Source organism: Corythoichthys intestinalis, chromosome 7 (assembly GCF_030265065.1).
Source record: "Corythoichthys intestinalis isolate RoL2023-P3 chromosome 7, ASM3026506v1, whole genome shotgun sequence".
NCBI classification, from domain to species: domain Eukaryota; kingdom Metazoa; phylum Chordata; class Actinopteri; order Syngnathiformes; family Syngnathidae; genus Corythoichthys; species Corythoichthys intestinalis.
The window spans coordinates 19,102,133-19,125,903 of NC_080401.1; the positions used below are offsets into that span (position 1 = coordinate 19,102,133).

A 23,771-nucleotide genomic window follows, 5' to 3' on the forward strand; every position below is an offset into this window, starting at 1 on the left:
TCAGGAGGAGTGGTCAAAGATTCAACCAGAAGCTTGCCAGAAGCTTGTGGATGGCTACCAAAAGCGCCTAATTGAAGTGAAAATGGCCAAGGGACATGTTACCAAATATTAGCGCTGCTGTATGTATATTTTTGACCCAGCAGATTTGATCACTTTTTTCTGTTCACCCATAATAAAGTCATAAAAGAACCAAACTTCATGAATGTTTTTTGTGACAAAGAAATATCTGTTCCAATCACTCTATCGGAGAAAAATCAGAGTTGTAGAAATAACTGGAAACTCAAGAGAGCCATGACATTATGTTCATCACAAGTGTATGTAAACTTTTGACCACAACTATATATTTTTTTTACTTCCAATCGGATTTTTTTTTTTTTTTTTTAAAGATATGTTTTGCCCATACCAATTCAATATCTATACAAGGTGATTCAATAATAATGTGCCTAAATAATCACGCAATATGTCAAAAATGAAAAATATTACAAAACTCTGGCATAGGCAAAGGTATTGAACATAACTTCAAGTATTATTTAATGTATTTCAAATTCCGGTGATGGCTACCTTTGAGCACGATTTGAAAACTTGGAAGTTACCGTAATTTTCGCACTACAAGGCGCACCTGACTATAAGCTGCCACCCACCAAATTTGAAATGAAAACAGCATTTGTTCATAGATTAGCCGCATTGGACGCAGCTGTCCTCACTGTATTATGAGGTATTTACACCAAAAAAAATCAAACGCTAACACTTTATTCATCACATGATGACTTAGACACATTCTTTTTGAAACATCCTGTATTTTTAGAGCAGTATAAATAATGCAAAATATTGTTTTTGTATGAAACAGAGCTCTGCTGGTACCTCCTCAAAAACATTACACTTTGCTCTGTTGCTATCATTAGTTTCTAAAGAACCGTAGTCTCACTCAGCGGACATATTTGCCTAGTGGTTCGATTTACAGCCGCCAGAAAGTACGATGGTACTGAAAAAAAGCAACTACTGGATCACATCCAAACTTGTGACCAAATCAGATACTGTCAAATACTCCGAAAATAGGTGCCGAAACGTACGCTGCATATCAGATCGAGACATCCCGAATCACGATATTAACTTTTTTGTATTTAAAAGGTTTCGTCTGATTTTTATTCTGTGGTACAAAGAGCCCAGTTTGTGCAAATGGTCAGTCAGTAATCAAAAACCTATCATCTTGAAACCGGAAGGACAAAACAAACTGCTAGTTTGCAGAAGTCAAGATGTTCTGTATTGTATTTTCATAACAAAATGCTCAGCACATCCTCAGTCACAACAAGAAAAGAAATTAGGAACACAATACAAGACATTCTTAGGGCCCCAAGAGTATACAGTGTCATTTTCTCCTCAATATTCAGAATGATCATTTAACATATTAGGAATACATAAAGCCAACGTTTTATGAATTTAGTCATCAGTAATGTCATTCATTCCATTCCTGCTTGAATATTTATTAGCAAAGCACAAATCAAGTAGGCCATTCATTTAATGTTCAATGTTAGAAATTACTATTAAATTATCAGCTCAGATTTAATGGAAAATCAAAACGATCAAAGCATAATGAACATTGGTGGAATTTAAGTGATATAAACGTATTTCCTCTGACATTTGACCATGCTATGGACAACATGTGCTAGTCAACCTTTTGGTGTAACTTAATACTTTCGGTCCTTGGATGTTATGCAACATTGTTACTCCACCCAAGAACAATGGGGAAACTGGAGCTGGAACTTCAGTCCTGGGTTTTTCACTCATCTGTTTGAGGTGCAGAGTAAAAAAATAACATTACATGCAAAAAGTGCTTCTTTAAAGAAAACTACTGTTAAATCTTTCCGTGTTTAGAAAAGTTATTCACTCAAAAGGAAAGACATTGACCCTAAAATGATAATTGCGGTTTGGTGCTTTGTAATGAGCCAAAAATCACATGAAGAAAACAAACCTGTTGGTTGATTTGCTTTATGAAAGTCAGCTTCAGACTTAAAGCGGAAGTTCAAGATTTTTGACATTAGGCTTAATCTTCGAGTTTGCGGGGGTTTAGTTAGTTGGTCGAGTTGATTTTAGCAAATTCCGTTTCGTTTGCAAGTTATTTGTTAGTTTCAGGGCCGGAGTGGCTAAGCTAGTGCAAGTCGATGGCACCATTATAGCATGTCAATAAAAAACAACATATGCACACATGAAAATCATCGATGACTCATGCAATCAATAGTGTTGGCTATGTTTTCAGGATGAAGTTATTAAAACTTACCATTGCACGTCAATAATTGCAGTATGAACACCAACATTTGTAATCCAGAAGCTCTGCAAAGGAGCAGGGCAGAGTGATATCACATCGTTTTTTTTTTTTCACCGCTGATTTTTTAATGTCGTAACCAGCAGCAAGTGACCAGTTTATATTTTTCCTCGTTCTTCAAAGGGAATTTGTGGAAACTTCCCTTTGCCCGTTTCTTCCATATGTTTCCACAGCCTCTAAATGCACATTTTGCCATGTTGCTGGCCATCAGTTAACTCAGCAGACTGATGCTGCATTCGAGGAAGGTGGGAAGTCAAGAGTTTCCAACCTCCCATCTGGAAAAATATCATTAGTACTCCTCCACTTTTTGATCGCTTATGAGAAGTCAGGTTTGCTGGAGGTCAAAATGTCTTTTGAAGGGCAAAATAAAAAACAACTTGTGGCAATCAGCCATCTTTTCTGTTTACATTCGCTTGGAATGCTTTAAGGTCACAACTGGTACCCTCCGAGCGGGATAAGTCAGACTTCCCACCTTCCTCGACTGCAGCGTGAGAATGAGTGACCGAAGCACTCCTCTTTATTGGGGCCGTATTATGCATCTAAAAAAAATAGTGCTGCGGAATGAAATGAATTACGGCAGTTTGGTGTGACATTGTTTTGGCTGCGTGGATGTTTTGAAACAATGATCTGTGTTTTGAATTTATTTGACTATGATGGATCTGTTCGTAGATCTGTATCGTTTTTTTATTGGCGTGCTATTAAGGTGCCATTGACTCGCGCTAGCTTAGCCACTATAGAAACAAACAAATAACTTGCAAACGAAATGGAATTTGTTCAAATCAACTCCACCAACTAACTAAACCCCTACTAACTCGAAAATTAACCCTGATGTCAAAAACCCTGAAGTTCCGCTTTAATACAATTGCAAATATGGACGTCAAATTAAAACTATCAACAATGTTGTCAAAATAAACTAGAGCATTATGAGTGTTAGGGAAATTGTACAACATGTTAACTCATTTTAGGCCTTCCTTACATTGTTGGGATTTAATTTTTCCTTGTACATTAATGTCATATATTCCAATGATCTCTGTATGTAGCACAGCTCTTGTACTGTTGAAGAGACTAAATGTGACCACTGATTATATCAGTCAAGGACTGAGGGTAGCTCAGTTTTCTGTAAACTGAGTATTTTCTAGACCTGCCCAATTACAAGTGAATGTATTGTATGTTAATTTGTTCCTGCTCCTTTTGTCATATAAAAAGAGGAGCAGTGGGAGGCTGTGAACATCTGCTGCCAGCATCTCTCGATAAAGACCAAGCTGACCTCCCATTCTGCATTTCTTGCCAGTGTTAGTTGAGTGAAACCTAACAATGAGTCACACATTCAATGTCCATCTGAACTGCAGCTGGTACAAGCATAGTCATCAGAGGGGATTTCCCTTTGCTTGACCTTCTCGCACTAGGGCATGTAGAGAAGGAAGTCCGAGCTATTTTCCCTCAAAGGTCTTCAATTCCTCCAACACTCATATTCTATTCAGTGCATGTCAGTTCAGTGAGGAGGGATGTTGGGACCTTCATGGCATCGGCGTTGGACCTTTTCCACTAAATCTGAGGTTCTATTGCACTTTTTGTAGTTGTGTAGATTGGGGAATTGAAGGTTAGGTTACTGGCTCTTTAGTTGAGTTAAATGGGTGAAGCAGTGTCTGGTGTTTGGCCTGACATTAATAACACATGGCGCAGTGATGTTGTCTGTCAGCATGGCAAGCCGACACACACTGGAACGAAGAGGGACACCTCATTTACGAGTCCAGAGAATCAGCTAGAGGGAACAAGACAAACATTTACTTGACCAATGCTTCTGCACAGTATCAAGTATTCTTAGCCCTTTTCAGTCTGAACAGCCTATTTAAAAGGAAACTCCAGTCATTTTGATTGTTTATTTCTAAAAACATGAAAGGTGTTTGAAAATAAGTGCTGAAAATGTGCATAGGGTGAGAACAACTAAGTGCTGAATCTTTGAGTTATAACAAGAAACTCTTATGTATGCTCACCTGCCAGGATTTTTTTTGGGTGGGCTTAAAAATCGGGTCAGTGACATCACCCAAAACTTCTGCCTTCTGGCCTGCCCATACCACTATGTAAGGCTAAGCGTGCTGTCATTGGCTGCTTTCCACCTCAGCATACGTAATGCTTTATCATTTACTTTGCAATCAAGCTGTGCCGTAAAACAGCCACCGATCCCCCAAATACATCATCTCTCGCATGCATGTGTTTTGTGTTATTTAGGCTTTGTAGATGTGGGACAAACAGCTGGCCGTAAGAAATGACGCAGCATGAATGGCAGACAGGGAGCGATCTCAGAACCACAAAATCAAGCAATTTGACAACGGGGCATCCGAGGGTTTGTTGGACATGAAACAAAAAACTTTTTTGATTTTGGCAAACTGCTGCAATGACACAGAGAGTAAAAAATTGAAGGGATCTGAATACTTTCCATACCCACTTTATTTCATACATGTAGAGAGACCTATCCAATTTTTATTCATGGTTGAAGAAAACCTGATTCCGATCTAAAGATATTTGATCCTGTTTGTTTGGGATTATAGGCTATAGCAGGGGTCGGCAACCCAAGATTTTGAAAGAGACATATTAAGCGAAAATAATAAAATACAAATAACAAAAAACAAATCTGTCTGGAGCCGCAAAAATTTAAAAGCCTTATATAAGCGTTATAATGAAGGCACCACATGTTGTATGTATCTATATTAGCTATATTAGCCTCCTATCAAAATTACTATGTTGGCTATGAATACATAATGACCCTTCATGATTAAATGTTTATTTTCCTTGCAGTGTATTCTATAGAGACTGACGCACTATGTGACTACTTGTTGTTGTCCGATATTGCCTCAAGTTTAACTTCATTACAATATTAATTAAATTATTAAATTGCTTTGATAAAATTAAAGAAATGCAATAAAGAAATCCGAATTTTGATGTCATTTGTTTTTTGAAGATTCGAAAAAACAACAACAACAAAATAGAATGTGCATAACGTGCCCATTATCTTTGCAACAAACATAGTGCAACAAAACGCAGCTTGCATTTATAGAAAATAAAACGGCACCCGTTTGAAAAGGTAAAGTGAATAATCGGAGTTCATGTACCTGTATAAAAGCGATGGTTATTCAATATCGATCACATCACACGACTCCTCACAAGGTATGCTACCGCTGAATTAATGTCCTTGATTTGCTGATTGGTGAAGTTGCCTGCCATTTTTATGTGCCTTTCCTTCACTGTCTTAGTGCGAGAGGCATGTATTTGATTTTATGTATTATCTCGGTTTTGTTTTTTAAGTCTGCAAATAGGTGCTCTGATATGTTGACAAATAACTCCTTCATTTACCACCATCTGTGAACGGTTTTCCACGCTTTATTTATCCCGGGTTGCAAAAACCTGCAGCAGTAGTGGAGTATGGAGATGCAATCCACTTTTTAAATCTATTTTTGCACTCCTGTAATTTCTCCAGAAGTAATGCAATCGCACTTACTGGGTACTCGGCTGCAAAAGTAGTGTGCCTTCCCTGCAAATGTCTTTCCACATTACTCCTTTTGTGAATTGACAACTTCTTGCTACAGAGCAAACATTCAGAAAATCCTCCCGAATTGGCAATGGATGCAATTGATTCGGCCCAAGAAACGTTGCATCCTCCATTCTCCTCTTTTTTTTCTCGTTCCTCTTTGGAATCCATGACCCGTCATTTAGCCGTTGGTTTGTTTACAACAGCTGCCCTGCTGATAGAAACGTGCGTCGCAGGCTATGACACAAATCTTCGTTGACAGAAATGTTGAAATGTAATAATTATTGTACGCATTTTTAAAGCATTGGAAAACGTTGAGATTGTTTGTGTCATGTTTGTTTTCCTACAGAAACCATGTTAAAACAAAAAATTATATTTCCCTCCCCCATCTTTTTTCATTTTCAAACATTTTTGAAATGCTCCAGGGAGCTACTAGGGCAGCGCTAAAGAGCTGCATGCGGCTTTCAAAACATGGGTTGCCGACCCCCGGGCTATAGCATAGTCTAATGTAAATCCAGAAATTTTCCCTGCTGGTACTAGATACGGTACTTGAATCCAACACAAATATTTTAGTACCTTCCTGTGGTGGGTCAACATTGATCTCCTCTGCCTCCTCCGTTTCATCCCTCATCTCCTCGTCTTCATCCTCCTCGAGTTCGCTGGCAATGAGCTGACGAGCCAGCTTGATATTGAGGCCCTCATTGTAGTGCTTCTTCCTAATCATTTGAAAATGCTCCTTTTTGGCTGTAGAGGAAGGAGGAAAACACTGTACAATGAAATTTTGAAAAAAATAACGGAAAAACGATCCGAAACGGTCCCCCGGGAGCTCATCCTTCTAAAGTATCCGAGAGAAGAAAGGAGATTTTTCAACACCTAGAACATTTCAATCTAATATAAAAAAGGTTTGACTGAAAATAACATTATCTCATGCGACCTTTTAAAAAAAATCTTTTAAGGAATTAATGGACCCGTTTTCCGGTGCTCAGTTAATCTAGCCATTAATTTTATTACCCGAGCAATCTTTTGTAGTGAATGAATGCTTTCGATTTGGACTCAATGAAAACAATACTGAACATGCTGACAGGGATGATTTTATGTGAAATTCATTGCGGTGGTGTAAAACATCCAAGTCATTTAAATTACTAAATTATTCTGGAGCTAACCGTAAGGGAAAATTTGATTTGCTATTGAGTGACAATACAGTAAGTACTCTGTAGTGATACAAACCTCCTTGAAAATTGAAGAGATGTATTGTTTCTAGTACTCACTGAGAATTCAATAGTGCTGCAACGATTAATCGATTAACTTGAGTAATTAGATTAGAAAAAAAGATTTGAATTAAATTTTGCTGCTTTGAGTATTCATTTAATTAAAGTGGCGTTCTAATGCTTTGTTTTGAAAGTGTTTGCATCTAGTTTTATTGATTTGGGTGGTTAGGGTTACATTGCCCTCTAGTAGTGACAGCGAATATAATTCATTTCACATGGCTGAATCCAGCTGCTCCCTGTTAAGACCAGCATAAGCTAAGTTTTTGTTTGAGCTAATGTTTTGTAAATGCATTCATAATTTAGTTTATTGGTATATTTGGCCTTTTTTGTTGTTGGAATATGTGTTTGAACTATTTGTTAAGAGCATTATGAAAAAAAAAAGTTTGCATTTTATAGCATTTAAGCTAGCTGACTGGTGCTATGTACTAGTAAGTTAGCCAATTGTTCATTTGTTGTACTCAGATCCTATTTTTTTTTTTTTTTACCTTTGAGGCTCAGCTCAGGTATTTTAATTTTCTATGTTTCTTATGTTATTACAAGATTATTCAAACTAACTAGTTCATCGATTACTCGACTACTAAATAAGCCATGGCTGCAGCCCTAGAACTCAAATCAATAAAGAGGTCAAGCTCTAGCAGATGTCTTGGATCACCTTGTTTCTCAGGGGACAGCTCCTCTTCTTCCTCTTCACTACTTTCTACTTCCTCTTCTTCCTCTTTCATAAATCGCGGTTCTAAGCCTTCTGCTGCTTGAAGCCTTGAAAAAGAGTAGAAGGTTCTCCAGGTTATTGTCTTCAGACTTTAAATTCAGTTGTGAATACAGCGGGGCAAATAAGTATTTAGTCAACCACCAATTGTGCAAGTTCTCCTACTTGAAAAGATTAGAGAGGCCTGTAATTGTCAACATGGGTAAACCTCAACCATGAGAGAGAATGTGAAAAAAAAACAGAAAATCACATTGTTTGATTTTTAAAGAATTTATTTGCCAATTAGAGTGGAAAATAAGTATTTGGTCACCAACAAACAAGCAAGATTTCTGGCTGTCAAAGAGGTCTAACTTCTTCTAACGAGGTCTAACAAGGCTCCACTAGTTACCTGTATTAACGGCACCTGTTTTAACTCATTACCGGTATAAAAGACACCTGTCCACAATCTCAGTCAGTCACACTCCAAACTCCACGATGGCCAAGACCAAAGAGTTGTCGAAGGACAACAGAGACAAAATTGTAGACCTGCACCAGGCTGGAAAGACTGAATCTGCAATAGGTAAAACGCTTGGTGTAAAGAAATCAACTGTGGGAGCAATTATTAGAAAATGGAAGACATACAAGACCACTGATAATCTCCCTTGATCTGGGGCTCCATGCAAGATCTCACCCCGTGGCGACAAAATGATAACAAGAACGGTGAGCAAAAATCTCAGAACCACACAGGGGGACCTAGTGAATGACCTAGAGAGAGCTGGGACCACAGTAACACAATAAGCGGCCAGGGACTCAAATCCTGCACTGCCAGACATGTCCCCCTGCTGAAGCCAGTACATGTCCAGGCCCGTCTGCGGTTCGCTAGAGAGCATTTGGATGATCCAGAAGAGGACTGGGAGAATGTGTTATGGTCAGATGAAACCAAAATAGAACTTTTTGGTGAAAACACAGGTTCTCGTGTTTGGAGGAGAAAGAATACTGAACTGCATCCGAAGAACACCATACCCACTGAGAAGCATGGGGGTGGAAACATCATGCTTTAGAGCGGTTTTTCTGCAAAGGGACCAGGATGACTGATCTGTGTAAAGGAAAGAATGAATAGGGCCATGTATCGAGAGATTTTGAGCGAAAGTCTCCCTCCATCAGCAAGGGCATTGAAGATGAGACATGGCTGGGTCTTTCTTTCTAGTAGGTCGCCATTGCTGTTGACGACGCAGTGCCCTCTGTGCGGTGACGTCACTGGGCGGCGCTGCCAGGCTACCAGAGTGTCACTCTTTAGCTACATAAACATATCGTCGGTTCTGCCCTTCCAATTTGAACCCGAGTGGAAAAGTGATGAGCAGGACAGCACTGTTGATATTTCACAAAACGAGCAGTAAAAGCAATTAAATGAAGGTCTGCAGCAGAATTCAAACCCGCGTTCCCTGTGCGAAATTTTTTAATTAAAAAAAAATTATTATTTTAACCCGAGGGAAAACCACGGTGAGAGGCAGACAAACAAAAAAAACAAGGCAATGATGCAACTAACAACAAAGGCATATACAAATTGTCAAATGGTAGCAAGTCAATATCTCGGCAAGCTGCCTATGATCAGTTAAAAGACACTGCTGATGAGCTGGACTTGTATGGTGTTATATTGCTGCCTCTCCTCCGAGCGAGCAAGTAATGGATCTTGAGCACAGAAAACACCCCTTCTGCTCTCGCTCAATTTCTGCACATCGATGCTGCCTCTATTCTGAGCGAGCAATAATGGATTTTGAGCTCTTGCTCAATTTCTCCTGCGCTTGTCGTTTTTTTTTTTTTTTTTTTTCTGCGCGCTCAATTCAGCACACGCTACTAACGTGTCACAAAGCCAACCAATCAGAGAGCTGGCAGAAGTACACTATTTGGCTGAATTAGACAGAAAAGGACGATCTCTTTGGAAACAGCTTATCGGTGTACTTCTACCAGGTCTCTGATTAGTTGGCTTCGTGACACGTCAGTACAGCAGGTACAATGTTAGGAATTCATCCTACAGCTCTGTTACAAAACAATTGGACCAGTAGCAAAATGTGACAAAATCATGCCAGTCGTCATAATAGCTTCGCTTGATAGCTAGCACAGCTATTCTCCCTCTCCAGCCCAACCGCGTCATCAACCCCAGAGTGCATTGCGCGCGTATAACATGGCGCCCTCCGTAGGTCAAAACATGTACTAAATATTAGAGATTTTTAAATTAATGGCAGTAATAAAAGTGTTTCTAATAACATATTTTAGTAAAAGAGAACAATTGTGGCTTATTAGAGCCTACAAGTCTAAGTCCGAGGTTGCCTTTGATAAGTCCCGCTGCTATATGAAAGCTAACCAATATTTTTGGTTTGTAGCTCAAGTGAAGTGTGGTTTCTACATGGTCATTGTTTCTTTGTTAGTTTCACAAATTTCAACACGTTACTTCATATAAAAACGAGAAAAGGCCAAACCTTGTGTTTTTTTTTTTTTTTTTTTGAGGACAGTCAATGTTAGCCGTCTGTCGGGCAGTGCACAAGGAAACGCGCTGTTTTGGGCAGTACACTTATGTTTTTTTTTGTTTTTTTTTAAATGTTAAGGCTTAAAAGTAACAAAATAATTCAGAAATATAATGGCCTTGCCAAATGTAACAAATATATATACATTTTATACTCCACAACACTCCCGGAAAAAGAAGAAGAGGAATTAATGTAAACAGTACAGTACTGGAACATGTTTGGAACCTTCGGTATCAGCAGATTTTGTAATCGGCATCAGCAGATTCTCAAAATCAGGTGACTCGGACTCGTATGCAAAAATATGCGATCGGGACCAGTGTTGTTAATATTACTTTAAAAAAGTAATTAATTATAGTTACAAATTACTTCTCCCAAAAAGTAATTGCTTTAGTAACTTAGTTACCTGAATGTAAGAGTAATTAGTTACCTGGCAAAGTAACTGGCGATAATTTTCATGTTTTGTTTTTTTTCCCTCGAAAAAAACCCAAAAAACATAGGTCACATTATGTGAAGTTTAAAAGGTTTTTGGGACAATTGGCCCTAGCCCAATTCTTTACCCTAATTTACCCTTTACCCTGAATCAACTGTTAAAAGTTGTCAAAGTTGCTGCCAAAATTGCACTTGTTCCCTTCTGTCTACTTTTGACATGTGGAAGTTTTAAAATTGTTTCGTCATTTAAAGATAGATTCAAGTCAAGATTTTGCCGATTTAGGAGTATTTTAGATAAAAAGTTTCTTGGGTTCGCTAGGAAGGTTCTCTACAACAGAGCCTTCCTAAGAAGTTTACTGCTTTAAGATGGCGGCTGTTTACTAACGCATCTAGTTCCTATACTGTACATGTTGCTAACGCCGCCGTGTCTGTCATTTCGCATCTAGTTCTATATATGTGATATCTACCTTGTCTACCATATCTACCATATCATGTGGGCATAGTTTGTAGGCTATTGGCTACAATCAGGTATTATTGGAGCCACTTAGCATCGCATTTGCTCGGCGTCACAACTTTTTTGCCTCCTCCCCACTTCTCCTCTGCGCTGTCGTCTCGGTAAGTCCGTCTCCGTCAGACTTTTCTCGCGTAATTCAACCAATATAGTAACGCACGCCTTTCCATCTTCAGTAATGGTAAAGGCGTTGTCAAGATGAGAAAAGTCATTAATTAGATTACTCACTACTGAAAAAAATAACTCCGTTAGTAACGCCACTATATTCTAATGCCGTTATTAACAACACTGATCGGGACAACCCTACTCCAAACGGTCCATATTTGGATCGAGAGCAGATGGAAAGAAACACGAAGATGAGGTTAGGGGGAGGAGGACGCAAGCACAGAGAGGGCAAAGAACATGTGAGCTTGTGAGTACTCGAGCGTGAAGCAAAAATAACAGTTAACGTTGCCATCTCTCTACATTGCAACAGCAGAGGACAAAATGAAAAATAGTTTATGGTTGAGCGGATGGTGGTGAATGGCCGAAGGGGAAGACCCCATTTAATGCTCTCCCAACAAAAATGGCCCGATTCAGTATGTTGTCTTAAATCGGATTTTAGGATGTGAGCAAGTAAAAGACAATGCATTTAATGTATTTAGAGATATCGTGCATCACTCAAATAAATGTTAACATTTGTTGGATGAGTGGGAGGACATAGCGATTAGAGAGAAGGAGGAAAAGAGCAGCTGATATCTAGAAGCCTCAGGAGGAAATAGACAAAGGAGGCTAATTGACTTGCTAGCCTTGAGCTAACCACCGTCCTCACCCAAGTGCCTCTCATCTATGCATCACTTCACTTCCATTTTACAGAAGAAAACAAATAAACCTCTCTTCCATTAAAAAGACAAAAACAGTTGCAAAAATAATATGGAACATATTTAAATTTATTATTCTGATCGGACTGATGAACTAATTTACAAGAATTGATTGTTGGCTTCAAGTTTATACATTTTGTTGTAGTTGCTGTGGGTGTTGTTTGTTTCTCCCACTGAAATAATGAATGATGGTAAACAGCCAATGTTAGGGGCTTGCCCATTTGGTCTGAATGAAATCTCGAGTTTTATAAAAAAAAAAAAAAAAAGTTTTGTTCCCGTTTTTTTTTCTTTACTTTTTATTGAGAAAATGAGAACAAAAAACAGCGAAAGCTCAAAACAAATATAAGCCATTATTGGGCACACGTTGGAATGCGAATGATTGCTGCTAGCCTTCCCAGTCATCATGGATTAGACGTCTAGTGCCGTCAGTGACATTGAAACATGAGCAGTCACAGCTAATCTAACAACAATTCATCTAAACTAATAAAAGTTTAGATTAATTGGATGTCTGTCATTGTCAACGACAGGCAAAGAGTTAAATAATAATTAAAAAAAAAAAAAAAATCAACTTTAGTCTTATTGGAGGTCATAACCAAAATATATTTCTGTATTATTCATTCATTCAAAAAATACTTTTAAAAGTAACTGACACATATTAATATTATATATAGTTGTGGTCAAAAGTTTACATACACTTGTGAAGAACATAATGTCATGGCTCTCTTGAGTTTCCAGTTATTTCTACAACTCTGATTTTTCTCTGATAGAGTGATTGGAACAGATATTTCTTTGTCACAAAAAACATTCATGAAGTTTGGTTCTTTTATGACTCTTATGGGTGAACAGAAAAAAAGTGATCAAATCTGCTGGGTCAAAAATATACATACAGCAGCGCTAATATTTGGTAACATGTCCCTTGGCCATTTTCACTTTATTAGGCGCTTTTGGTAGCCATCCACAAGCTTCTGGCAAGCTTCTGGTTGAATCTTTGACCACACCTCTTGACAGAATTGGTGCAGTTCAGTTAAATTTGATGGCTTTCTGACACGGACTAGTTTCTTCAGCATTGTCCACAAGTTCTCAATGGGGTTTAAGTCAGGACTTTGGGAAGGCCATTCGAAAACCTTAATTCTAGCCTGATTTAACCATTCCATTACCACTTTTGATGTGTGTTTGGGGTCATTGTCCTGTTGGAACACCCAACTGCGCCCAAGACCCAATCTTCGGGCTGATGATGTTAGGTTATCTTGAAGAATTTGAAGGTAATCCTCCTTCTTTATTATCCCATTTACTCTCTGTAAAGCACCAGTTCCATTGGCAGCAAACAGCCCCACAGCATAATACTACCACCACCGTGCTTGACGGTAGGCATGGTGTACTTGGGGTTAAAGGCCTCACCTTTTCTCCTCCAAACATATTGCTGGGCATTGTGGCCAAACAGCTCGATTTTTGTTTCGTCTGACCACAGAACTTTCCTCCAGAAGGTCTTATCTTTGTCCATATGATCAGCAGCAAACTTCAGTCGAGCCTTAAGGTGCCGCTTTTGGAGCAAGGGATTCCTTCTTGCACGGCAGCCTCTCAGTCCATGGAGATGCAAAACACGCTTGACTGTGGACACTGACACCAGTGTTCCGCAGCTTCTAATTCTTGGCAGATCTGCTTTTTGGTGATTCTCGGTTGAATCTTCACCCTCCTGACCAATTTTCTCTCAGCAGCAGGTGATAGCTTGCGTTTTCTTCCTGATCGTGCCAGCGACAAAACAGTGCCATGCACTTTATACTTACAATTGTTTGCACTGTTGCTCTTGGGACCTGCAGCTGCTTTGAAATGGCTCCAAGTGACTTTCCTGACTTGTCCAAGTCAATGATTGTTCAAGTCAATAATCACTCACAAGAAATGGCTACAAGAAATTGCTAATTCGTGTTGCTGTATGTATATTTTGTATATTTTTGACCCAGCAGATTTGATCACTTTTTCTGTTAACCCATAATAAAGTCATAAAAGAACCAAACTTCATGATTTTTGTGACAAAGAAGTATCTGTTCCAATCACTCTATCGGAGAAAAATCAGAGTTGTAGAAATAACTGGAAACTCAAGAGAGCCATGACATTATGTTCTTCACAAGTGTATGTAAACTTTTGACCACAACTGAATATATATTAGGGATGACCCAATCGCATGTTTTGGACACGAGTCCGAGTCACCAGATTTTGAGAATCTGCCGATAATGACATAAAAAATGTTTTTTTTTTGTTTTTGTTTTTTTTTTGCTTTGACGCCCACGCTGGCGAGAACATCCTCTCACACAATGAATGAGTTGCGAAAGCACACTTCAGACTGTGTACCAAGCTTAATGATGATTAACACATTTGTGTAGAGCTTCTGAGGCGTCTCTGCCCAGATCAAAGCTACAAACCTGTCAATCACCGTTAACTTCTTGTTGCACTGGTGACCAACAAAAACAGTTTGGTCGCACTGCTTAGCAGGAGGGAGGGTGAGAGGCTGTATGAGCATGAAGCAGAAAAGCATAAATATATATTTTTAATTAACCCCCCCCCCCCGATTCAAATCCTCAGAAAAATGGCGCGATCGCCCCGATTTCCCATCCTGTGATTGGATCAGCACATCTCTAATATACTCATTCATAAAATCTATTTATCGCTGAGGCCTACCCAATGTATATTAATCAGTAATCCCAAAAAAAACCAAAGTATTTACAGAAATAAAGTATTTTCTTTTTAATGTCTGCATACAAACAAACAAAGTGTTCTGACTGCCATTGTAAGATGCCGCATTTTTTTCCGGCTTTGAAAGCGTGGGAGTTTGGTAAGATATGTTAGACAAAGACTAACTGAAGTAATGTTGACGTGAAGCAGTGTTTACTAAAATGATCAAAGGGTATCGAAACTATTTGGGATACACCTAAGAAAACAAACTTCTTGCAAAGATGTTAAGATGTCGGTATGTGTCTGTGTTTGTGATTGTGAGAATGAATTCACACTCGAATCTAAATTCAAATCCCCTTTGGTGTTTAGAATCCTATTTTTGACCCTCGTTTGTTAAATATCCATTTCACAAGGACTTTCTGACGGAAGGTACACCTGGTGACCAGTGTTTTTTCAATAAACACATTTTGGGCTTATCGCTTTTCTCATATCTTGCATGCTCATTACATCCTTACTTTGACGTCAAGTCATCTACTGGGAGTGCACTCCGACCTTCTGAGTCACTTAAGGCACCCTCGTCGTCATCATCGTCCCCAACCATCCTATAAAAATAAATAAATAAATAAATAGGACACATTTTAAATTCCTCGAGCCAAAGAAATTGACATTCGTGGCCGGTGAAAACGTCATCTGAACTTCCATGAATTACCGTATTGGTCCGAATATAAGACTGTTTTTTGCATTGAAATAAGATTGAAAAAGAGGGGGTCGTTTTATATTCGCGGTCTAGACATTATACCCATTCACGACGCTAGATGATGCCAGATATCATTAAAGCGATGTTCTGTTATGACAGATCTCAGCTACTCTCCCCATTCACGACGCTAGATGGCGCCAGATATCATTGCAGCGATGTTCTGTCATGACAGATCTCAGCTACTCTTTTTAGTTTAACTAGTTTGCATTATTTTATTGCAATGTTTTTCCTTATACAGATTTGTTTCAAGACTACAGTCTAGTTAGACTTCGCTTTGATGGTTAATGCAGTTATTGCAATTTTGTTGTTTTATCACAATATATTTACAATTCAACAACCAGAAGCCATTCATTTATGAATGTGATTGCACTTTAGTTTACATATTTAAATGTTCAGATATTAAGATTTGAAAGAGGCAAAATAACATGCTTTTTCTCTCAAATATATTGTTACAATCATTTGTTTCAGATGCACTGTAATTATTTGCTGTATAAAAATTAATTTGGTGTTCAAAAAGTCTTTATTTCAAACTTGAGTCTTGCAAAAGAGGGGGTCGTCTTATAATCAGGGCCGTCTTATATTCAGTCCAATACGGTATTCTAACGGATTTCATTAAAAACCCATAGCTAAACCACCCAGTATTGTAAATGATTTGGGCTGTGAACATTCCACTTATCCAATTATCAGAGAATCCCAAAATTTAAAAAATAAGGTCCTAATGAAACATTTTTTTCAAATTTGTAAAAAGAAATGTCAAAATGAATATGTGTAATAAGTGCTCTAATGTCTATAACCCTAGCTAAATCCTGTTTTTTTTTTTTCTCTTGGAACCTGCAGATGCATGTGTTGACTTGCATCCATCATTTTTTTTTTTGAAAATGTCAAAATTATGAATTACTCTCAAAATCATGAAATTTTAGGTGTACCAAATGTGATACATTTGGCAATAAAGGGTTAAATATTTTCACCTTTCCTGATCAAATCAAATTTTACAATGGCAAACCTGTTATAAGGTGTGCTGGGCTCATCAATCTTCATTAGACCATAATCTTTGTCTGCTGGATGATATGTGGCCAGGATATTCATCTCATCCCACTTCTGGGATTTCTTTCTGTAAAAAGCAAAAGAGCAAAAGTGGTGAAAAGTACATTTGTGAATGATGACGCTACGCATTGCTACTAACATCCACCCCCAATCCCCAAATATCTTTCCAAAGGCAAAAGCAACTGCATTAAAACTGGGGCTGAACATGTCCCAGTTTTCACTTTTGACTACATTCTTTTGGGAACACTCAAGACCAAACACTTAAGTATCGTGAGAGTCCATTTCTGAATCAGTGCGAGAAATGACCTAGTATTTGATTTTGTGACGGTAATTTCAGCAGACAGGCCAGTCACTTAATTTCTGCTCTGTCAGAAAAACCTGCCTAACCAAGGGAGGAAGGAAGATAACCAACCGTGATTACAGATAAATATAGGGTCATATGCTGATGACTTTACCCGAGGTAGTCTACAGCTGGCAACATTTCGCTTGGAGATACCTCATTAAATAGAGTGAGTCATGAGGGGGCTGGGCACGGAGCAGCGCTATCAGGTGACCGTGTCGGAAGGCAGTGTAGAAAGGTGCTCCCCTACTGACTGTGAAATGAACCCATCAACTAGGGGTGTGACAAAATATCGAAATGGTGATATATCGTGATACTTTGTATCCCAAAAGGTTATCAATATGCCCCTGTCAAGAATCGAGATATCGTTTTCAAAAGGTGTCAGTTAAGAAGAAAAAAATAAAAGGCTGCCATTGACGGTGCTCGACGCCCAATCCATTTAGACTGGGACTGTTCGTTCATTCAAAACCATAGCATTCACAGTCAGTCGGTCACTTGCTTTTCATTTTAGGGCATTTACAGGTCATTTCCTGTTGAGTTTAGGTCACTGCCTATTCAGTTGGGTGATTCCCAGGTCATTTCCTGTTCTGTAACGCAAAATCAACAGGAAGTGACCCATAAAATACCCCAAAATCAACAGGAAGTAACTGAAAATCAACACGTAAATGACCTTAAATGGCCCAAAATGACCTCATTGCCTGGCATTGGCTGCCACTACCAGTCATAGACGTTCAATCCGTTTGAAGTGAGAGGGATGACAGCGAATGAACGAATGTTCATTCGCTGTCACCCTCCCAGTTCAAATGGATTGGATGTCTGCTAGTGATAAACTCATTCCAATTCACAGCAGAAGCTTGTTCTTCTGTTTATTAGTTTTTTTGTAGAATATCCTAAAATGATTTCCTGACCAATGTATCGAAAATCGTTGTATTGTAACATCGTCAGATCATCGTTATCGTGAGCCGTGTATCGCAAATCGTATCGTATTGTGAGGTACCAAGAGTTTCCCAGTCCTACCATCAACGACAACTGTGTTCAATAGTTTACTTTGGAGAAACAAAACAAAACAGAAAAATCGGGCTTTAAGGATCGATTGATACTTGCCCGTGCTACATAGCTACTGTCTTGTCGAGGGAAACCAAGACAACAAAGATTTTATACAATGACAAGATTTCTTTATTACAAACTGCAGTTTGGGGAAACCAATGTGACAGATTGTAATGTCTGGAACACAGCGTCTCCCCCGAATGAGGAGAAGTACCTGCTTTTATACCCTCTTAGTTCCAGAGAGGAGTCTAACACTAAGACGTGACCTTATATGGCTAGTATCATAATATATTTGCTGCTACTGGTTGAACAAATATGGTATTGCTCAGTCAAATGTGTGAAATGTGATCTTTAACGTGCGTCATTCACCCCAGGTCTGGCACTTTTTTTTGTTAGTTCATCTAAAGGACGAGGGACTGCACAAGTTGTCATGGTAACTCAGCAGATGTGGTTGAACAGTATAGACTCATATTTCCATCACACCACCAAGTTTCAAGACGATTGGTTCTTGAAGGACAGAGGAGCAGGACTTATAAGATTGTGTCCACAAGAACAATTTGAGTGGCTACTCGACAGGCCTTCAGCCTGAAGTTAAACGTAATAACTGCAAATCATCTATTTTTTGCACTCTTTGGGCTTGATAACTTGTGGGTTTGAGTCCTTGTTTAAACTGTACTAAGGAATGTTACATTGTTCAAATGGAGACAGCTGACGGGGGAATGGGCGGTTTACCCAGGATATCCTCTGGTACTAGAATGACCACATTGGAGAAAAGGGATTTGTGCAATGACCTACACATAAGCAGAAAAATCTGTTTAGACTGTTGAAAAACTAAATGAGACTATAGGAGGGTCAATGTTGGGACAGATTAAAATAAGCTCATAGGTGGTTTGGTGAAAATAATGTATTTTTTCTTAATAACAAAAACCAATCATAACCGTTGTTGCACAAAAACACAAATCCGTTAAATACCAAGAGTGTTTTGGGAGAGTTAATGTGAGCGTTTAGAAGCTGTACTTAAATAATAATATTGTGATTTTGCGTTATTTCAGTAATCAGATTGATTAAAGAGACAAGATTATTATTATTATTTTGTTTTTTTTTTGCCCCAATGTCACTTACCCAGTTCACTTCATTGCTGTCACTTGTTTCTCCTCTGACGATAAGTAATGTCATGAGCTCAAAAAGAAATGACTATTATAAAATTAAGTTCCCACCATTTTTTGGGGGAACACTATCTCATAAAGGATTTGGTTCAATCATGGTGCTCAGTGTTTGGTACTGGGCTCCAATCCAGGAACCTTCTAGAATATTTTTCCCCTTTACCTCCTCACTTACTTACAGAGGCTATTTTGGGATCAACACAGAAAAAGCTTGATTCACTGCCGGGAATGGAATTCACTAATAGCTGTCATCTCTGGCCTAATTTCGCAGAGTGCTACTCTGACATTACTAGCTCATGCCTAGAACTGCTGGTGAGGTTAGCAGGAGGCACAATGGCTGATACTCACGAATCATGAAATGACTGATAGGGCGATAAGAGTAGTGTTGAGTAGTGTTGCTATTAACCGGAGTCCACACCTAGTCATCTGCATTTCATGTCTCCTACAAAATTTGGGAAATAATAATTGCAGAGCAAAAACCAAGCAAATGAGTACTGAAAATAGATTACAATAGAAGTATTGTATCTGCAGTACACATACGAAGCAGACCTGTCACTATGCCCACAGCTGTTAAACTACATTGTTTTTTTTTTGTTTTGTTTTTTGTTTTCCTTTTGGGTGCAAGGGGGGCATTTCATAATGCCTGATGTTTTAAATTGTCCAACTTGTAGTAATCTTTGAAGATATTATCATGGCTAGGGATGGGAATTTTGACTAATTTCCCTGCTGAGTAGTCTCAGATTTTATTTGTCTATAAGCAAGAAACCTCACAATTTAATACACATATTAGAGAAAAGGTTTTGTTTATTCACGAGCTATTCTAGCCAAACATTCGGGACAAGTTGTTAATTTAAATTCTATTGATGTTAGAAAAAATGACTAAGGTAAACAATTGAAAGAACTACATTCCTGATACGTTCACCAAAACTTCCCCAAGCTTTGTGTCACTGTCCCCTCCTACATGTCTGTGTGTGGGAGGTCATTTCTTTCGGCGACTCGGCACTTTGTGTTCATGGAGGGCGAGGGACGGGATTTTATGATCCTGACATTACGTCATTTTTGGTCGGCATCAGCAAAAAAATAAACCACACATTTCCAAAGATGGACGATGGGCTTTTCCTTAGTTCTAGATTCAGTAGCAAATTAATTTCGTTGTGGTTCCAGTTTAATTTTAGTATGTTTTCTGTTTGCCACGTTGATAATTGCGATGTTTGTTTACCGCTTTTTGTCTTACTGCGAAGAAAGAGGAAATGACAATCAGCCTACCATGATATTTACATCAGCCTTCGCGTTGTGCCCGGGGAATTTACCAGCTGCTTTCATGCATGCGTGTCCTGATAAAGTCCCGGACATTGTATTACGACGCGACCCGGTTGATGTCTGAGTCACCTCAGTGTCAGTCAACCCGGGAAATTGCTTTCAGTCGTTAGGGCTACCGGAGTTCAGCGTATGTCTGAAAGGGCCTCATGATAAGCCTGTCGCGATATGCAATAATTCCATTTATCGCATGGTAAATAATAGCGATGTGTGAAATTTCCGATTCTTAGATTATTCGCAATTCGGCCGTGGAAGAAACGAGAACGATTCACAAACATCCAAATTCCGATTACTGAAATATGCCAAGAAAAGCGGAACTAAAACACAGCGCGGTCTTCGGGGTGCAATGAGGAACGGACCGAGAGTAAAAATCATGCTTGTCATTACCCAGGTAATGACAATGCTCAGCTCATGGCTCTGGCTCAACTCACGCCGCTAGATTAAAAAAAACAATAATACCTGACTGCTGCCAACAGCCGTTACAAACTACGCCCACATAATGCTACAGTAGATTTCACATGTATAAAGAACTAGATGGTGTTCCCTCACAGAAAGTGTAGTCCGCTCCATTGCTGAAGAAATGAGACTGTTTTACCTCAGTTTAATGTTGTTTGATACATATTGAAGCCAAATTTTTGTTACTGCTACTTAATTACTCGATTTTTCTCTGTTGTTATTGAAGTGCTATTGTTTGTGTTACTACATCTTTATACCTCTGTGCTTAAATGCCAAAGTTATTAAGTGCATTTTTTTTTTTAAGTGCAAATGTTTTTCTTGTAAAAGACATTTTATTTATTCTGTGTTTCTGTGCGTTTTTTTTTTTTTTTTTTCTTTTGGCGCAATAATATCGCATATCACAATAATTTATTAAATAATTTATCACCCACTAAAATTTGTTATCGCGACAGGCCTACCTCATGATGCTGCATTTAATCGACTAGTAAAATACAAAACGTTTAATTATGAGTAGACGGTTAAATGATTAAATGAGGAGCTGTAAACCTTTTGTCTCGGGTTCTAATTTTGCTGTTGACACTGGACAATTTTTTAAAAAACTATTTTCCAAATATTTTGCAGCTGATTTGAAATGGCGTACATGCCTTGGACCTGATTATTACTGTGATTGCGTGTGCTTTGTGAATGAAGAATAATGTAGGCTTATTCAAAATATAGGTAGACGTTAATTAATAATTGCGTCCCCATGAAAAACAGAGCATGCCTTTCAATTGCAGAATTGTGAGGCGTGTCTGAAATTCAGAGGGCCGTTGGAAGAATCGAAGCCGACTGATCCACCCAGTGTCGGCCACTGCTGCCTGATACACTACTTGCCAGGTATGCCACAGAGGACAGCCGCTAGTTGAGCACTGCCAGGAAAGCTTCGGAGGGCAGCCGCCATCCATGGCTTTCTGGGAGGTGCACCATGATTTTATTTCTCCTTCTATGCTGTGTCGCAGCTCAACACAATTCTGACACAATGTAGGCTTCTGGCTGTTTTACCATGCCTTATTACACAAAGCCCAAACACTAAAAAACACAAAAACACCTGAGGATAATGATGTATTTGGTGGGGCGTTGTCACTTGGGGGCTCGGCTTAATGGCCAAGTTATGATGAATGAGGAAATTGCATTGAATAACCACTTTAGGTAGCTCTGAGTAGTTAAGTAATGAGGGAAGCCCAACTCATGCCAGGAAACAGCTGATGTCATCTAGCAACATTTTTCAACTGGTAAAATGCAAAACTTTAATGCCAATTCTGGGGAAAATTTCATGCGCATCTATAGAACAGATCTCTATGATTTCTCTTTGCTAAATGGTTCCTAATTTCAATTTAAATATTCACATTGGGGCGGAAATGAGTGGGGGGGGGGTCCTTACAAATTTTGGGTTTTAGTCCCTAAAGCCCCCCCAAAAAGCTATGGCGCTGCCTGTTAGTGCTCAGACCATACGTCCCACTCTACATCAAATTGGTGTGCATGGCTGTCACCCCAGGAGGAAGCCTCTTCTGAAGACGGTACACAAGAAAGCCCGCCTGTCTCATCAGACCATAGGACATGGTTCCAGTAATCCACGTGCTTTGTTGACATGTCGTCAGCAAACTTTTGCGGGCTTTCAATTAAGTAATTATCGTGGCAGGCCAATTTATGGACATAAAATTTAATGTACAGGTGTTGAATTAGTATTTTGAATGAAATCGCAATTATGTTACAGGTTGCCAAATAACGGCTGTTAAATTATGGATTCGGTGCCCATTAAACTAGTAACTCAGGCACCAAGACAAGTGAGAAGGGCGTAACATGATAGAACATCCTGAGACTAAGTGTAACAGAGCGATCCAATAATATCAAGTACAGGGCAATAAATGTGACCTCTGATACCTTTAGTGTCGGTATCAACTGTTATAGGAAGCCTATTGTGTTCTCTCATTCATTTAACATCATGTCACATGGAACGAGATGGCTTGTACAATACAGGTTTCCTTAAGAATCGCAGCAAAAAAAAGAAAGCGAGCTGTCAGAAATGAAAGCATCCCCGTTAGAAAAAAAAAACACCAAGCCCGCAATGCTGCGAGATTTGCGATCGCAAAGTTATGCTAGTCTGCGCTAACAACTGCGGTTGTTCTTAAGCTAGCCGTCAGTAACGTAACTCACATTCACGCACACAAAACATATATGACAGACGGCTACAGGAAGTACTCACTGCTGGTCTTCATCTGAAAGTGGGGGAGTGTGCTCGGATTTATCTCCCAGAAAGTCAGGCGCCGGCAGAACGCTGGTGGCATTATTTTTGTTTTTCAGGATGCCTTTTATCGGCCGTGGAGCTGCCATTCCCACACGCTGGCTGTCAAAGTGGGCTCGCGCAGGTGTTGATCCCCGGCTGCTTTTCCCGAGTCGATTTCTTCCTCTCAGTATTCCAAGAGGAGATAAAACATGCTCGTTTTGATACCTCAACAGTCTTTGTTTCGTTCAGGAAAAACCTGGATATGATCAACGGGGCAAGTGTACATTTCGGCTGTGTTTTCAGCGACTGGCAGGAGAAACAGTTGAGAGCTGGTGTACTAGAAATATAATCTCGCGATTTTTGGAAAGCGTGACTGTCGCGTTGTGTTTACGTGATACGGAAATTTCCAAACTGTTTTGCACTACAAGTTTCATACCGCCTGATGGTGTTGTTTTTCACTCAGAACAATATTTTGCATTTAAATGTTTAAACGGATTTTTTAAATCACACAAAATTCACTTGTTTATGGTTTGCTTTGATGTAGGCCATAATAAAGTAAGAATATCCTGGACAAAAATAATATGAGAAGCTCAAGC

At 39.0% G+C, this 23,771-nt stretch overlaps 1 protein-coding gene across 3 annotated transcripts; it reads right to left on the reverse strand.

Annotated features, from left to right (window-relative positions):
* Positions 1 to 1,495: 1,495 nt before the first annotated feature.
* On the reverse strand, positions 1,496 to 23,514 carry ppp1r2 (protein phosphatase 1, regulatory (inhibitor) subunit 2). Of its 3 annotated transcripts, XR_009063918.1 has the most exons (7): positions 23,155 to 23,514; positions 16,549 to 16,656; positions 15,304 to 15,390; positions 7,767 to 7,870; positions 6,423 to 6,590; positions 2,276 to 4,082; positions 1,496 to 1,785 (listed from the first exon to the last, which is right to left on the reverse strand). XR_009063918.1 is itself a non-coding variant. In XM_057841802.1 (6 exons), exons 1-6 carry the CDS (start codon positions 23,280 to 23,282, stop codon positions 1,778 to 1,780), a joined length of 603 nt encoding a protein of 200 aa, XP_057697785.1. In that variant the 5' UTR covers positions 23,283 to 23,514; the 3' UTR covers positions 1,496 to 1,777. The 3 variants fall into 3 exon arrangements, 2 of the variants coding, with proteins under 2 accessions (XP_057697785.1, XP_057697784.1); XM_057841802.1 differs by lacking the exon at positions 2,276 to 4,082; XM_057841801.1 differs by having other exon boundaries at positions 1,496 to 4,082.
* Between the last annotated feature and the right edge of the window lie 257 nt (positions 23,515 to 23,771).

Coding starts and splice junctions, on each gene's coding strand:
- ppp1r2 (XM_057841801.1), bottom strand. CDS start 23,282: ATGGCAGCTCCACGGCCGATAAAAGGCATCCTGAAAAACAAAAATAAT. Junction 16,657..23,154: donor CTTTCAGATGAAGACCAGCA/GTGAGTACTTCC, acceptor TGCTTTTTACAG/AAAGAAATCCCAGAAGTGGG. Junction 4,083..6,422: donor TGTTGACCCACCACAGGAAG/GTACTAAAATAT, acceptor TGTTCCCTCTAG/CTGATTCTCTGGACTCGTAA.